At 42.9% G+C, this 14,744-nt stretch overlaps 1 protein-coding gene across 2 annotated transcripts in view; it reads left to right on the plus strand.

Annotated features, from left to right (window-relative positions):
* Positions 1-14,515, plus strand: part of CCDC91 (coiled-coil domain containing 91) — a 410,030-nt gene extending 395,515 nt beyond the window's left edge. For both annotated transcript variants that reach the window (XM_067696037.1, XM_067696039.1), the window contains one exon: positions 3,397-14,515. In XM_067696037.1, coding sequence (XP_067552138.1) covers positions 3,397-3,405 — 9 coding nt within the window. In that variant the 3' untranslated portion in view covers positions 3,406-14,515. The remainder of the gene's footprint in view (positions 1-3,396) is intronic.
* Positions 14,516-14,744: the final 229 nt, after the last annotated feature.

Raw genomic sequence — 14,744 nt, forward strand, 5'->3', positions numbered from 1 at the left:
ACATTGCCAATGTCCCCTGGGGAGAGGGGGGCAAATTGCCTCTGGTTGGGAACCATGACTGTCTGTCGGCGTTTGAGTAGTGATCCCTGAACAATAGAATTGTAGAGCCGGAAGATGTGTAGTGCTACCCTCTGCTTTTACAGAGGAGGAAACTGAAGCTCACCCAAGAGGCAAAGTAACCAGCTCAAAGCGGCACAACCAGGACAGCTAGGAACAGAGCTAGGGCTGGAACCCTGATCCTCTGAATCCTTGGGCAATGCACTTCTCCCCTTCACTTGCCGCCTTCCAGGCCCCCACTCACCTGCCGGCTCCTAGGGCTTTAGTTCCTGACCTGGGAAGTCTGACTGCTCCTCTCTGCCCTCTCCAGAGTGCACTGAGCCCTGCTCGGGGTGCCTTGATGAGTGAAACTGAGCAGCCCTTCACTTGCGGGGAGCACCTCCCCAGCCAAGGCTGCCTGTGCTGTCTCACTCAATAGGAAGGGTTGTTTCGTAAACACTGACCTTGTTCTCTGCTCATTCAATAAGGATTGTCCTCATTCCCAGCTGATTGAGATCACCAGTCTCTCCTGCGTTCTTGAAGCAACATTTCCTCTAAAGTCACTTATAAAATGTGCAGCCAGACCACGCGTCTGTCTGAAGTCATTTGTCACTCTGCAAACTCCTCAGGAACATGGTCATCCTACAACAGTCAGAGGATGTTATTTATACACTTAGAGCTTGTTTCACCATCGCAGGTCTCGTCCTTTTTGATAAAAAATGGTTTTAAGGACATATTAATGATTTCCCACAAGAGATAATTTCTTTTCAGAATAAGAGATTCCTCTGGCATGAGAAAGTACATGTCAAGGCTCTTTGGGCCAGGAGCCCCCAGTACTTGGGTTTACTTTCGGCTCTGCCACTGTCAGTCTGTATGGGCTGGGCAGGTCCATAGCCTTCTGAACTATAGGACCATGTGTGAGTGTGAGTGGCCATGAGATCCCTGGAAGCTCTCACATGGAGTTAGTTATGTTCTTGTTTCATCTGTTAGAGTCCATGTGAGATTTCTCCCCTTATCAAGACCTGTTCTAATTGGTCTATTGCATTTTTGACAGAGAAAGCCCCAAAGACACCTGTTATAAAATGTTATTCTTTTACATACCTACAGGGGGCCACCCCATAGATTAAGTAGAAATTTTCCTAGTTAATAGTGAAATACCTTAGTTAGAAAGTAGCTTTGCCAGATGGTCAAATAGTTCTTCACTCAGTTTGTGGGTGTGTCCTCCTTGGATGTCCTGCTGAAGTGAGAATCATTTGAGCATGGAATGACGCATGTCCCCCTCCTCCCCCCTCACCACCTTCCATCCTCCCACGCAGTGTAGGAGGACTTGTCACGTGTTTTCCTACATTGTTATCTGGAGCTTCTGGATCACTGCCATGTGACCACTCGACACTGCCGTATGTGTGTTCTTGTTGTCTTGTTTTCCATTCTGGTTACATCTCTCCCTGGTATAGTTTCCTACCATCTGTGCTTCTGATCATCTCATCCTTTCTTTTTCTTTTCTTTTCTTTTCTTTCCTTTTCTTTTTGTTTCGTTTTGTTTGTTTGTTTGTTTTGCGGTACGCAGGCCTCTCCCTGCTGTGGCCTCTCCCGTCGCGGAGCCCAGGCTCCGGACGCGCAGGCCCAGTGACCATGGCCCACGGGCCCAGCCACTCCACGGCACGTGGGATCCTCCCAGACTGGGGCACGAACCCACGTCCCCTGCATCGGCAGGCGGACTCCCAACCACTGCGCCACCAGGGAAGCCCCTCCTTTACTTTTCTTTTGTTTTCTTTGAACTTGGGGAGAAAAGAAACTCTGCATGAAAGGTAATGATAATAGCAGAACAGTATATAAAAGCGTTGTTGGTAACATTCCTTTGTGTCATGTTTTGGGTCAGTCTGATCATGGGTGTGTCTGGACAAGTGGAGAGGGGGAAGGAGAGCCGTAGGAGCTGAGATGCAGGAACTGAAGAGATGAATCAGGAGTTAAGGGTGGGCTGCAATTTGGACTCACCCAAGACACACCTGATTCTGAACATAGCTCTAGCTGTAAGACTGCCTACTGGGGATAACCTGGTCAGGAGTGGTTGAGGAACTGGGCAAGGCTGGGCCCATAGATGAAGCCTTCACTGCCTACACTGAGCAGGGCCAGAAAGCCAATGTAGTGAGAGTCATTTTATCTCCAAACCTCAGCCATGCTTAATTTGACCCACATTGTGTGCCTCTGTGTGGATATACGTATACCTTATACTTATGTCTCTTTATTAAGAACGAAATCAAATTGATTTAAGTTTTTGTTTAACATTGACTTTGTATCAAACGTTTTACCTATTATTTTAGCAGAAAGTCACAAGAAATGCTAAGGACAATTGCTAGCTGCCCTTGAGTATATGTTCTCCCTTTCTTCCTTAGCAAGAAAGTCCTAAAGTTTAGCGGGGCATGTGGCACCTCAGCTAAAGACTCCATCTTCTAGCTCATCTTACAGACTGATGTGACCATGTGACTAAGTGCCAATGGGATGTGAGCAGAAGGGATGTAAATGACGTGCCTTTTGCACCCTTGAAAAGGGAAGGATTATGCCCCGCTTCATCCTCTTCTCTCCAACTGGCTGCAAAGCAGACATGAAGGCAGGAGTTGGGAACAGACAGTTTTAGCCCGGAGATGAAAGTTGAGTGTTAAAGATGCAAAACAGGACCGGAGGAGCCTGGTCCTGAAACTGTGGAGTCTAGATTGGTTATGGTCAGACGGTGTCATGAGAGAGAAATAAACTCCTGCCTCTTTTGAGCCACAAGTATTTTGACTTCTGTTACAACAGCCAGACCTGTTTCTAATACTTGCATTCATTTTTCTACCCTCTGTGCAAATGAGCCTCTGAGCCTCAGAGGCAAATAACTTGCCTAAAATCATCTATAGAACAGTCCCTCCAAGCAACCAAATGTCTTGCTTTCTCTTAGATGTCATCTCTCATATGGAAATGCCAGTGAAATCATACAGCTCTTTCCCCCCACCGAAAGGAATGCCCTAGTCTGAAGCAAGGGTACGCCTGGCTAAGTGGGCAGCGGTGCTTTCTGTTAACCTCTGTCCCGGGACTCCAACCACATCAGAGGCTGAGCTAGTTTTGCAATTAAGATAATCCATTTGGTACGTCCATAAATCATAATCATGATCATCTTTACTTTGTACCAATTTTACTACTAACTGTTTACATTTAAGGGCTTTGGTTTGGAATTTTATATAGTTAAAACGAAATTGTTTAGCCCCGAAACAGAGAATATGTTCCAAGGTATTTTATTTGTTCACTTAAAATTTTTAAACATTGCATGTTAGTGAGATGTGGATTGTGACAGCTATCATGGCATCTCTAATTTATTTTCTTTCAGGAGGCCTGAGGAGCTACTCATGAGATGCCAAATGAGAGGACAGCACACTTTCTTGGTCATCTCTGACTAGCTCTCTTGCATCTTCATGGTGATCTCAGTGCTTCTAATTCCATTTGGAAATTTCTGGACTTGTTTTAAGAACTACTTGTGCAGGACAGCTCAGTTATATCTGTGAGCCATAACTGAATGTCTCTTATCTCTGAAGCTATTTCCAAGGTAGGCAAACAAAGGGAGAGGCAGGAAGAAAATTTCTTTCCTTCTGCATATGCAAGCACTGGTTAACCATGGAGTACAACAAAGGTAAGGTATTATATTGTCTGTAGGACTGGAAAAGCCCTTGCATCAACCACTGTGTTCAGAAATTGTGTTTTTACTTTTGCCTTTTCCGCAATCTCTCATTAAATATTTCTCCCTCTTCCCAGTGTTATCTATCAATTATGAAATGCCGTTTAACTAGAGCATCTGAGCTCTCATTCACCGAACATTTTTACAGTTTATTGTTCTTTATCTAGATGTCTCATCCATTTTATACAACTTCTTTTATCAACGATAAGTGAAATATAGATCTTACATCTTTACTGCTCAGAGAAATACATTCTTATGGTAACGTATATGTGGTTGGGGGCAGTGATGGTAAGGGGGAAGAAAGATGGTTGTCAACTGATTAAAAGGTTAGGCTTATTGTCTGTCTTGTCAGGACTGTGAGTAGTCACACAGCATGGAAGCGAGGCAGTATGGATTTATTCAACTACAAATATTCATTTTTTTTAAATTGAAGTATAGTTGATTTATAATATTACATTAGTTTCAGGTGTATGACTTAGTGATTCAATATTTTTCTAGATTTTACTCCATTTAAAGTTATTACAGAATAATGGCTATATTTCCCTATGCTATACAATGTATCCTTGTAGCCTATTTATTTTATACATAGTAGTTTGTATCTCTTAATCCTTTACCCCTATCTCACCCCTCACCCCTCCCCTCTCCACCCTGATAACCACTAGTTTATTCTCTATATCTGTGAGTCTGTTTTGTTATACATATTCATTTGTTTTAGTTTTTAGATTTCACATGTAAGTAACAGAGTATTTGTCTTTCTTTGTCTGACTTATTTCACTAAGTGTAATACTCTCCGTACTATCCAGAGCAATCTACAGATTTTAATGCAATTCCTATCAAAATATCCGTGACATTTTTCAGAGAACTAGAACAAATAATATTAAAAATTATATGGAACCACAAAAGACCCTGAATTGCCAAAGCAATCTTGAGAAAAATGAACAAAACTGGAGGTATCATTCTCCCTGACTTCAAACTATACTACAAAGCTACAGTAATCAAAATAGCATGGTACTGGCACAAAACAAACACATAGATTAAAAGAACAGAATAGAGAGCTGAGAAATAAACCCACTCACCTATGGTCAATTAACCTATGACAAAGGAGGCAAGAATATACAATGGAAAAAAGATAGTCTCTTCAATACGTGGTGCTGGGAAAGCTAGACTGCTACATGTAAAAGAATGAAATTAGAACATTTCCTCACACCATATACAAAAAAAAAAAGCTCAAAATGGATTAAAGGCCTAAATGTAAGACATGAAACCATAAAACTCCTAGAAAAAAACATAGGCAGAACACTCTTTGACATAAATCATGGCAATATTTTTTTGGACCTATCTCCTAAAGCAAAGAAAATACAAACATTCTTGAAGGCTTGCTATGTGCCTCTGCCTAGGGATAAAACGTTGATAAGAGTCTACTTCTGGGCTTCCCTGGTGGCGCAGTGGTTGAGAGTCCGCCTGCCGATGCAGGGGACACGGGTTCGTGCCCCGGTCCAGGAGGATTCCACATGCCGCGGAGCGGGTGGGCCCGTGGGCCATGGCCGCTGGGCCTGCGCGTCCGGAGCCTGTGCTCCGCAATGGGAGAGGCCAAGGCAGTGAGAGGCCCGTGTACCGCAAAAAAAAAAAAAAAAAAAAAGAGTCTACTTCTGCCTCAGGAGGCCAAGTAACCAGTGATTTTAAAACCCTATGCTGGGGGACGTCATGGGGATGTTTACAGGGTGCTAGAGGAAAATGTAGTAGTGACATCCAACTCAGTCTTGGAGAATCAGGGGTGGTTTTCTGGAAGAGAGGGTGATATTTAGGTGAAGGCCTGAGTAGAAGCTGCCCATGTGAAAAGGCAGAGAATAGCATCGCAGGACTCCAGAGATGAGAAAAAGTAAGTTTGGGAACACTGAGTAGTTCCAGACATCTGGAGCCTGGAGTGGGAGTGGCTGACTGATGACAGCCAAAGCAGGGACCATCTTCAATGTCCAGGAGAGCTGAGATATCAAGTAGGTAGGGATCAGAGGTCGAAGTAAACAGGCATCCAGCCAGGCTGGGGAAGTTTCATCCTCATCAGTGCTGAAGTTTGAGGCTGGCAGAGAGGAAAGTGTTAAAAGAAAACTAGAGAGCTTTACTTGATGTGAATATTTTATTGAGTGAGAAACAAATTGTTCACCATGAGGGGTACTTCAAACCCCAAACTGGTATGAAGCACAGAGATATGATGTTACAAGATGCTCATAAAGTGAAAATGAGGAAGGTGTTTCCCTTCACAGTGATTGGTTATTTCAGTGGTGGTTTCCAGATGACAGAGGATTGGTTAAAAGTGATTATCTTACACCATTTAAGGAAGATGAATTAAATTTCTTTTATGATTATCTGTGACATTTACAAGAAATAACCTAAGTTAAGTTGTGCTTATGTTCATGAAACAAGCTAGATTTAATTTTGCTTACATAACTTCAATGGTTTTATTGGCTTGGGAGATTTTCAAGCCTGTTCTCCGTTTTATTTTATGAAAAGGAAATAAAACTTCTGGTGTCTCCTATCTGTCAGACATGGTATATTCCTAATCAAACTCTCACACAAATCCTTTATAAGATATAATTATCAACATTTCAGAGCTGAGGAACGTGGTCTAGAAAAAGTGTCACAAAACCGATGAGTAGTACATCTGGGTTTCAAAGTGATTTAACTCCAAAGCCTGTGTTCTTTCTGTCTTCAGCAGTGTCCCCAGAGCAAAGGGTCGGCCAAGACAGGGCAGATTGTAATGAACTGGTTAGAAGCGACAGTGAGTCAGACCTGGGCTTTAGGTAACCACATGGGGACAGGGTGACATCTGGCACAAGACTTTTAGGGAGAGGGCTATTTTGGGGAAAACACATTGATAAACTGCCCTGGCTGTGGGACAGGAGGTCCCAAGGTCAAGTCTTGAAGAAGACAAAAGCAACACCAAGTTTCTCTACAGAGAAAGTTAACTGGAATTTGGGATATAAGCAAGAAGTTAGACAGAAAAGGGGAAGAGTTAAGAGAAGAGGCCAAGCATGGTGGGAGGTGGGAGCTACAGAGAAAGGTGTCCAGGGAGAGAGGCCCCTGGTGATGAGATGGCTGAAAGGTTTTCAAGCCTGGGAATGTCTAATATTTAATCATAAGTTGGTTGCTGCTCTAAAATCTCCAACAGTTGCCCCAGTTCTCCTATAACAGTGTGGTGCACACACTTAAACAGCCTTGTGTTTGAGACGGGCTCAAGGGGAATGCTGAAACAGGAACAAGGTGACTGCTTGGTGTGGAGGGACAGGGAAAACAGAAGGGAGACCAGGCATAGACAAGAGAGGGGCCATACGTGGAGTGATCAGGCCTTAGCCAGAGGTGGCCAGGACAACTGTAAACAACCTCCTGTCCATACGCCAAAGATTAACAGAGCTTGAAAGAGTCTCTAAATGGCTTACCTCATAAGGCATGAGAATTCAAAACAATTTCATTTAAATCTAAAAGGGCGAGTTGACTTTAGCTGACATCTGGTTTATGAAAAGAAGATATTTCTAAGAGAGCTACTCAGGATTAAGTGGGTGACCTCAGACAACAGTTAATTTTCCATCCTCCGTAGTATTCAGGGAAAGGTAATACACACCCCGGGTATGGCAGTGAGAGAGCAGGTTCAGGTATTAGATTGGCATAAACTATAGAACCTGTTGAACTCTCTTCCAGCGAGTCCAGATTAACTCTAGAGAAGCAGCTTCCAAGGCTCCTAAACGAATTAAGAGTCTGAGCAAACAGGGCTCAGATTGGGAACACGTGGTGACAAAGCTCAGCGTAAAGGAATAAAAAGTCCACCCCAACAGGTTCAGAGTAAAACAGAACCATTCACATCCAAGCAATGGATAAAGTGACCGCTCTATTGAGATGGGTTCCTGGTTCAATGCAGACTTCTGCACGTGCTCCCTGTCACTCCATAACTAGTGGCTTGGTTTAGGCAGCCAGGATTTGATTTCAGAGCAGCTGGTGGATGTAACTGTCTGAAGATGAATCTAACATGGGGATGTTCTTGCCTTTTGAGATTTAGGTCCAGACCCATTTGTCCCAGCTCATTCATGATGTCCACAGGGCTAGAGGCATTGTGAGGGATGGAAGCCCATCAGCTTCAAGAGAGCAAACAGTGGTAAAGAGAGAAAGACTGAGAAGCAGCAATCTAGGGAGAAAGTCAGGAACAACTAGCTCTCTTTCTCCTTGCCTGGCCAGAAAAACCCTACCAGATGCTGCCTCAGTCCTAGACTATTTGCAAGGACAAAGTACATACCAATTGCTAAAAGGTAACTGCAAAGATTATACTAAAAAAAAAAGTTTCTTGGATATTGTCTAAAAACGTGCCTAAGAGAGTATATATATGCAAGTTGGAGAAAAATACCTAAGTAAATAAGATATCCTGCCAGTGCTCAAATTTTACGTGTCAGCTAGGGATGAAGAGCTGGAGTACACGAAATTCATAGATGAACTATGCATTTGCAAAAAGTAGACATTACTGGTTTGAATTTCAGCTCGTAAGGTTTTTCTCCACCCACTCATGCTAGAGCAACAGTGAAATGTCAGAAGTCACGAAAGAGGAAGAGGGGCAAAGGACCTAAATCAACCACAGACCAGATCATCAGCCCTGGAAAACTGACTGTAGGCCTCAAACAAGTGCTGATATTTGAATGAAGAATAAAAGTTCCCACATGGAACCAGTCTAGGAAAGGCATTCTTGATGATTCTTGAAGACTCTCCCGTGTGTTAGATTCCTCCACTGAGCAGGACTGAACACATCTCCAGGGGTCACACCCACCTAGATTAGGTTTGAGAGACCAAGGAGTTTGGTTCTTGCCTCAAAGTGTCCTCTCTCTGAGGTAACTAGAAGTAAATTGACCACCTCACCTAGTAGTTCCAAAAGACTGAATCACATTTAAGCTATCTTTCTTCTGAGAAACTATCTTTGAATTAGTGAAAAATGTTATAACGTGTGATCACCAATCCTTTCATTTAATAAGCATTTTTGAGTCCCTCCCGAAATCCAGGCATTGTACTAGATTCTGCAGATACAGAGACGAAGGCACTGTCGATGCCCTGGAATCACCTGGAGTCTAGTGAATAAGATGTTCATGTGAACATGATCAAAACCCAGTGAACTCACCTCTCAAGTCAAGACTGCACCAAGTGTCGAGTGTGCCCCGGGTGTTGGGAGAGGGTTCACAGTCCAGGAGGAGCATAGGCTGAGCAGCTGATGCATGAGTGGGGGGTTATCAGATGAGAAGCAGGTGAATGGCATTGCAGGAGGAGGGACTAGTACCAAAGGTACCAAAGAGGGGGAGACCATGACAGTGGTATAAGGAGAGTCAGTGGTGCCAGGATCAAGGTAATACATTGAGCTCTCTGTCTGTGCAAGAGCTTTCCTGAAAAATGAACAAATGCTTGGTGATGCTCACATGCTTTCTTGCATTCGAAGTTCAGCAAATCTAAAGATACTAATTCAGAGCAAAAGGAAATAAGAACTTTTCACTGTTTCTCTGTGATGCCTCAAGACAAGCGCCAAGGGACTTAGGGATTATGTCTCCAGAATAGTCAGGGTTGCTTCATGGGCATGTGACCTGCAGTCCATAGGGCCCCATGCTCAGACCTCTGTACTTGGACAAAAGCTCTGTTGTTGTTGTCTTGAAAGTCTTTACTGCATTTTGATCAAAGGGTCCTGCAATTTTATATTTTACTGGGGCCTAGAAATTATGTAGCTGATCCTGAGAATAGGACATTTTCAGAGAATCTGAAACAGTTCAGTATTGTTGTATATAAAGTGGAAGGAGGGAGAGGTGGCTGATGAGGTTGAATAGGTAGGTAGTGGGATATATTGAAAGGCCTGAGAGGAGACAAGAACAAGATGGTGGAGTAGAAGGACTTGAGCTCACTTCCGCTCATGAAAACACCAAAATCACAACTAACCACTGAATAACCATCAACAAAAAAGACTGGAACCTACAAAAACAGATAACCTACAACCAAAGACAAAGAAGAAGCCACAATGAGATGGTAGGAGGGGCACTTTAGCGATATAATCAAATCCCATACCCACTGGGTGGGTGACCCACAAACTGGAAAATAAATATATCACAGAGGTTCTCCCACAGGAGTGAGAGTTCTGAGCCCCACATCAGGCTCCCCAGCCTGGGGGTCTGGCATCAGGAGGAGGAGCCCCCAGAGCATTTGGTTTTGAAAGACCGCAGGGCTTGAGTGCAGGAGTTCCACAGGACTGGGGGAAAAAGAGACTCCACTCTTGGAGGATGCACACAAGGTTTCACGTGCACTGGGACTCAGGGCAAAGCAGTGACTCCATAGGAGACTGGGCCAGACCTACCTGCAGGTCTTGGAGGGTCTCCTGGGGAGGTGAGGGTTGGCTGTGGCTCACTGTGGGGATAAGGACACTATTGGCAGAGACCCCAGAGCTCATCACTGTGAGCTGTCCTGAAGGTCGCCATTTTGGCACCAAGACCTGGCCCCATCCAACAGCCTGCAGCCTCCAGTGCTGGGACACCTCAGGCCAAACAACCAATGGGGTGGGAACACAGCCCCACGCATCAACAAACAAGCCGCCTAAAGTCGTACTGAACCCACAGCTGCCTGTAAACACACCTCTTGACACGGCCTTCTCCACCAGAGGGACAAACCCCAGCTCTACCCACCAGTGGGCAGGCACAAGTCCCACCCACCAGGAAGCCTGCACAAGCCCTTGGACCAATCTCACCCACCAGGGGCCAGACACCAGAAGCAAGAGGAACTACAGTCCTGCAGTCTGCAGAACAGAGACCACAAACACAGAGAGTTAGACAAAATGAGACAGCAGAGAAATATGTTCCAGGCAAAGGAACAAGTTAAAACCCAAGAAGAATAACTAAGTGAAATGGAGATAGGCAATCTACTTGAAAAAGAATTCAGAGTAATGATAGTAAAGTAAAGATGATCCAAGATCTCAGAAAAAGAACAGAGGCACAGACTGAGAAGATACAAGAAATGTTTACCAGTGAGCTAGAAGATTTAAAGAACAAACAGAGTTGAACAATATAATAACTGAAATGAAAGGCCTGGAAGTCTGGCTAAGCATTTAAAATTTGCCTGTAGGAGAAGGACAGTCATTGAAGACTTTGAGTAAGAAAGTAGCATGGAGAGATTTGACTTTTAGGTCACTCTGGTGTAATGAAGGCAAGAGAGTGAAGATGTAACGAAGTTTTTCCCATTTAAAATTAATGCCTTTTCATTGTTCAGATTTCATTTATTGTGTTTACAGTTTTGATCCACTTCAAAATGCAAAGCTCTCTGAGAGGACTAACTGCTGTGATTAAGTTACATTTTAGGGTAAATTAAGGTAGCAAGATCTGCAAGCGCTTTTGAGAACTGGAGGTAGGAAAGACAGAACTGGAAAAACAGGAGGCAGAGGGCTCTGTGTGGAGGTGGAGGCCACAGAGAGGCTGGGCCTTTAGGGGAAAGCTTGGATTTCTTTTCATTTTCTACAATACCAGCCAGACCCATACATAAAGACTTTTTTCCTAAAATTGCTTTTAGCTCTGCTACCCAGATTCCTTTATTGCGGTGGTACTCAAAGTGTGGTTCCCAGGAATGCAGCATCAGCATCCCATGGAACTTGTTAGAAGCACATTCTCTGCCCCACCTTAGTTGTACCGACTCAGAAACTTGGAGGCGGGCCCAGCCATCTGTTGTGACAAGCCCTCCAGGTGATCCTCATGCAGCTAAGAACCGTTGCATCATTATAAGTTATCTACGTCTCTGAAACTCAGATATAGAAAAAAGTGGAAATGCCCATTTGGTATTAGAATGAATAATCAAAAGTGATTTTAATACCAAGAAAATTCAGCCTTGTTCTAAACATGATTTTACATGGATGTATGTTCGGTGAATGATCTAGGATATATATGATTGCAATACCTTCATAGGTGATAATTCCATAATTCCAGAGCCAGTTTAAAAGGACCTGTATTATTTGTATGAGTTATGAATCATAGCTGCTGGAGCTAATGGTATTTAGCAAAACAAGATAAAGATGATTCTTTTTTTCCTATGATCACTATGTGTACGGGAAGAATGTTTAACTTGCACCATCATCTTCCAAAGGATCATCTCTGCTGATAATGCTGCAGTTTTTCATTTCTTTGTGCCTTACACAGCACCAATAGTATTGCAGCTATGTTAATACATGTCCAAAAGTCGCATTGGTTTACACAGTCTATAATATTTCTGAAATGCAGTCTGAGTTACTCCTAAAACTAGGATTTCTCAGATTCTTTCCATTGTCTTCCATGAGTAATCCAATATACATGAAAGGATAAAAAAGTAAACAATTTTGTGATAATTCACATTTTTCCAATGGAATTTTAAACAGTTTGACAGTTTGGTCTTGTTAAAAAGTGATATAAAATAAATGCTTCTTAGCAAACAATTGTCCAGTTAATATTATAATTCTGTCTCATATTCTCACAGTGGATTGTTTTCTGGGGCTTTCAGTGGAATTCTTTCAAATTAGAGCTCAATGATCTTCTTTATATTTTATCCAACGTTTGAAATACATGAACCTGTCTCTACTTACTTGAACAATGGCCTCTATTATGGTGTCTTTTTCTTTAAATCCAAATATTATACTCAGCATTTTAGGAATTCCCTATTCCAAATACAGGCAATTAAATTGTCTATAAGTTATTCAGAGCCTTAGAAAACGAAATGAAATAGGAGCTTGTACTTTGACATGAGTTCAAAAATGTGTGCCGTTTGTCAATGCTACTCTCTTGCAAATAGTCCTCATTATCTTCTGGTTCTGCTGTTAACAGACAAAATACTCTGACACAGACTTCTCTAACAAAGATGTTTCTTTCCTACGAGAAGTCTGGCTTTTCTCAACAATCAGGACTCAAGTTCTTGACCTTGAAGATGGGAGAGAGAACAGAATGCTTCCTGGGGCCATAGTGAGCTGGATTAAATTTGAAAACAGCCCCCAGGATAAATAGGGGGACACACATGGCATTTGTATTGTTTTTGCCAACGTCTAGGACTAACTTGGAGCCCACAGCTAGGGACTCTACAGTAAGAGAACACAAGTCTGGAACCTTGGAAACCCTGGAGGTAATGCCTGAAAACAGGGCTCAGATGCAAGGTTCACATCAGTGGCCTGGCCTTCCTTTGGCCTCGTGGCTCTGGGTTGATACCAGAACAAAAGTTATCAGCATCTTTTTCTGTTCAGTGATTGTTCACCCCACCACTTTTGTGTTGGTCTTATACTCTAGGGTCCCAAGAGTGTGGTTCTGTTTCACCCTCTTAGAAACCTTGATAAAGCAAGGAAGGAAACAAGTGTTTATGAAACCAACTTACAGGAAGAGATGAAAGAACGATGGTCTCATTTTGAGATATTTGAATATTAACTCAAATTAATCTAATTGGTAGACTTTTAAGCAGCATGGAGAAAATGTTTGGGAGCAAGGTTTCATTCTTAAAGCAAAGATGCTGGGGTCACAAACTCCCTTTTCTCCCTGAAGCCACTCTACCTCCCTTCACATCTTCTTCTTGGCTGGTCAAAAGGGGGAGCCCATTGCTGCTACTCTATTCCCCTTCTGTCACATTCTTGTCTGGTGTCTGAAGCCCAGACTGTTCTGTTTTAACTTCATCCCTCAGTAAAAGGCTCTAATGGGAGAACAATTCTTCCTGGATGTTTTAGAGGGACTGTAAATTGCCCATCTGAAAAGTTCACTCCCTGCACCCATACATGTTCCTTATCCTGAAGGGCCTCTAATAGTTACAGTATCATCACCTAGTTGACCAAGTGAAAAGTTTGGAGACACTTGATTCTCTAGGAGGTATTTAAGATATCATGAGGGCATGGGAGTGTTTATGGAACACAGAGAGCGGAAGGCAGAGATTTTTTGAAAGACAGAGGTTAATTACAGCCCGGAGTATGTAAAGGAAGACAGGAGATAGAGATGTAAGTGCAGGCTTTGTGTGGGCAGGGTTAAGTGTAAGGCTCTGAAAACCTCAGCTGGAGTGGACGCTACAGGGCTGGTGAAGGGCAGGAGGTGGGAAAAGTTCTAACAAGTCCTGCTTCCCTTGAACAGGACGCTCCTCTAACCCTCCAGACTCAAGGAAAGTTCCTATTTCCTTTCCTCCTCAGCTTCTGGTGAGAGCATTTCCATGTTGAAACACCCTAACACATGGGATCATTTCAGAGACAGAACAAGGTTGTGCCAGACAGACAAGAGGCTGGGAAGCATCATGATTCCATCTCACATAGGACACAGTCCGACAAGCAACGAACATATAATCTGAACAAATTCATATCTTTATCTCTCAGGACGCAGTCAAAGGTGGGGCTGGGGTAGAGGAAGTACATTTTTATGCCATAGAAAAGCAGCAAAACATAAAAATCCATTCTTCCCTATCTTTACTACTTTGCATACTCACTACTCTCTAATATTTTCTAGAACTCTCCCTCACTCTCAACTCCCAACCTCAATTCCCATTCTCTTTTCCATATAGTTCTTCTAGCTTCTCCAGATTGCCCCCAGCCATTTACTTACTTCAAACTGCATAACAAGGTCCACTGAATTATTTATTCTGAGCCCTTTAATGAGACAGATACCTTTACAATTTCAGTTTTTCCATCTGTTAATGGGAGCAATAACACACCTGAGAGTCCATCTACGACCTGACATACAACACTTGAACTTTCCATAGTAAACACCAATATAAAAATAAATGCCAAGTGGAATTATCATTGTTGTCTCATTGCTTGTACTGTTATTAGTGATTCTCTGTAGTGGGCCTCTTTCCTTCTTATACAGCATGCGAAAAAGATTAAACTAACCTATGATGTATTTTATCACCTTGCCTAAATAAGGGATAGAAGGTAGAAAAATGTTCTAGGAAGTCTCATGGCCAAATTGAACTCAAAGGTAAGCATACATCTCAGCAATATCTCTGAAGAAAGCACCTCTTTTATGTAC

The sequence above is a fragment of the Pseudorca crassidens genome, chromosome 11, assembly GCF_039906515.1.
Source record: "Pseudorca crassidens isolate mPseCra1 chromosome 11, mPseCra1.hap1, whole genome shotgun sequence".
Taxonomy (NCBI): Eukaryota; Metazoa; Chordata; class Mammalia; order Artiodactyla; family Delphinidae; genus Pseudorca; species Pseudorca crassidens.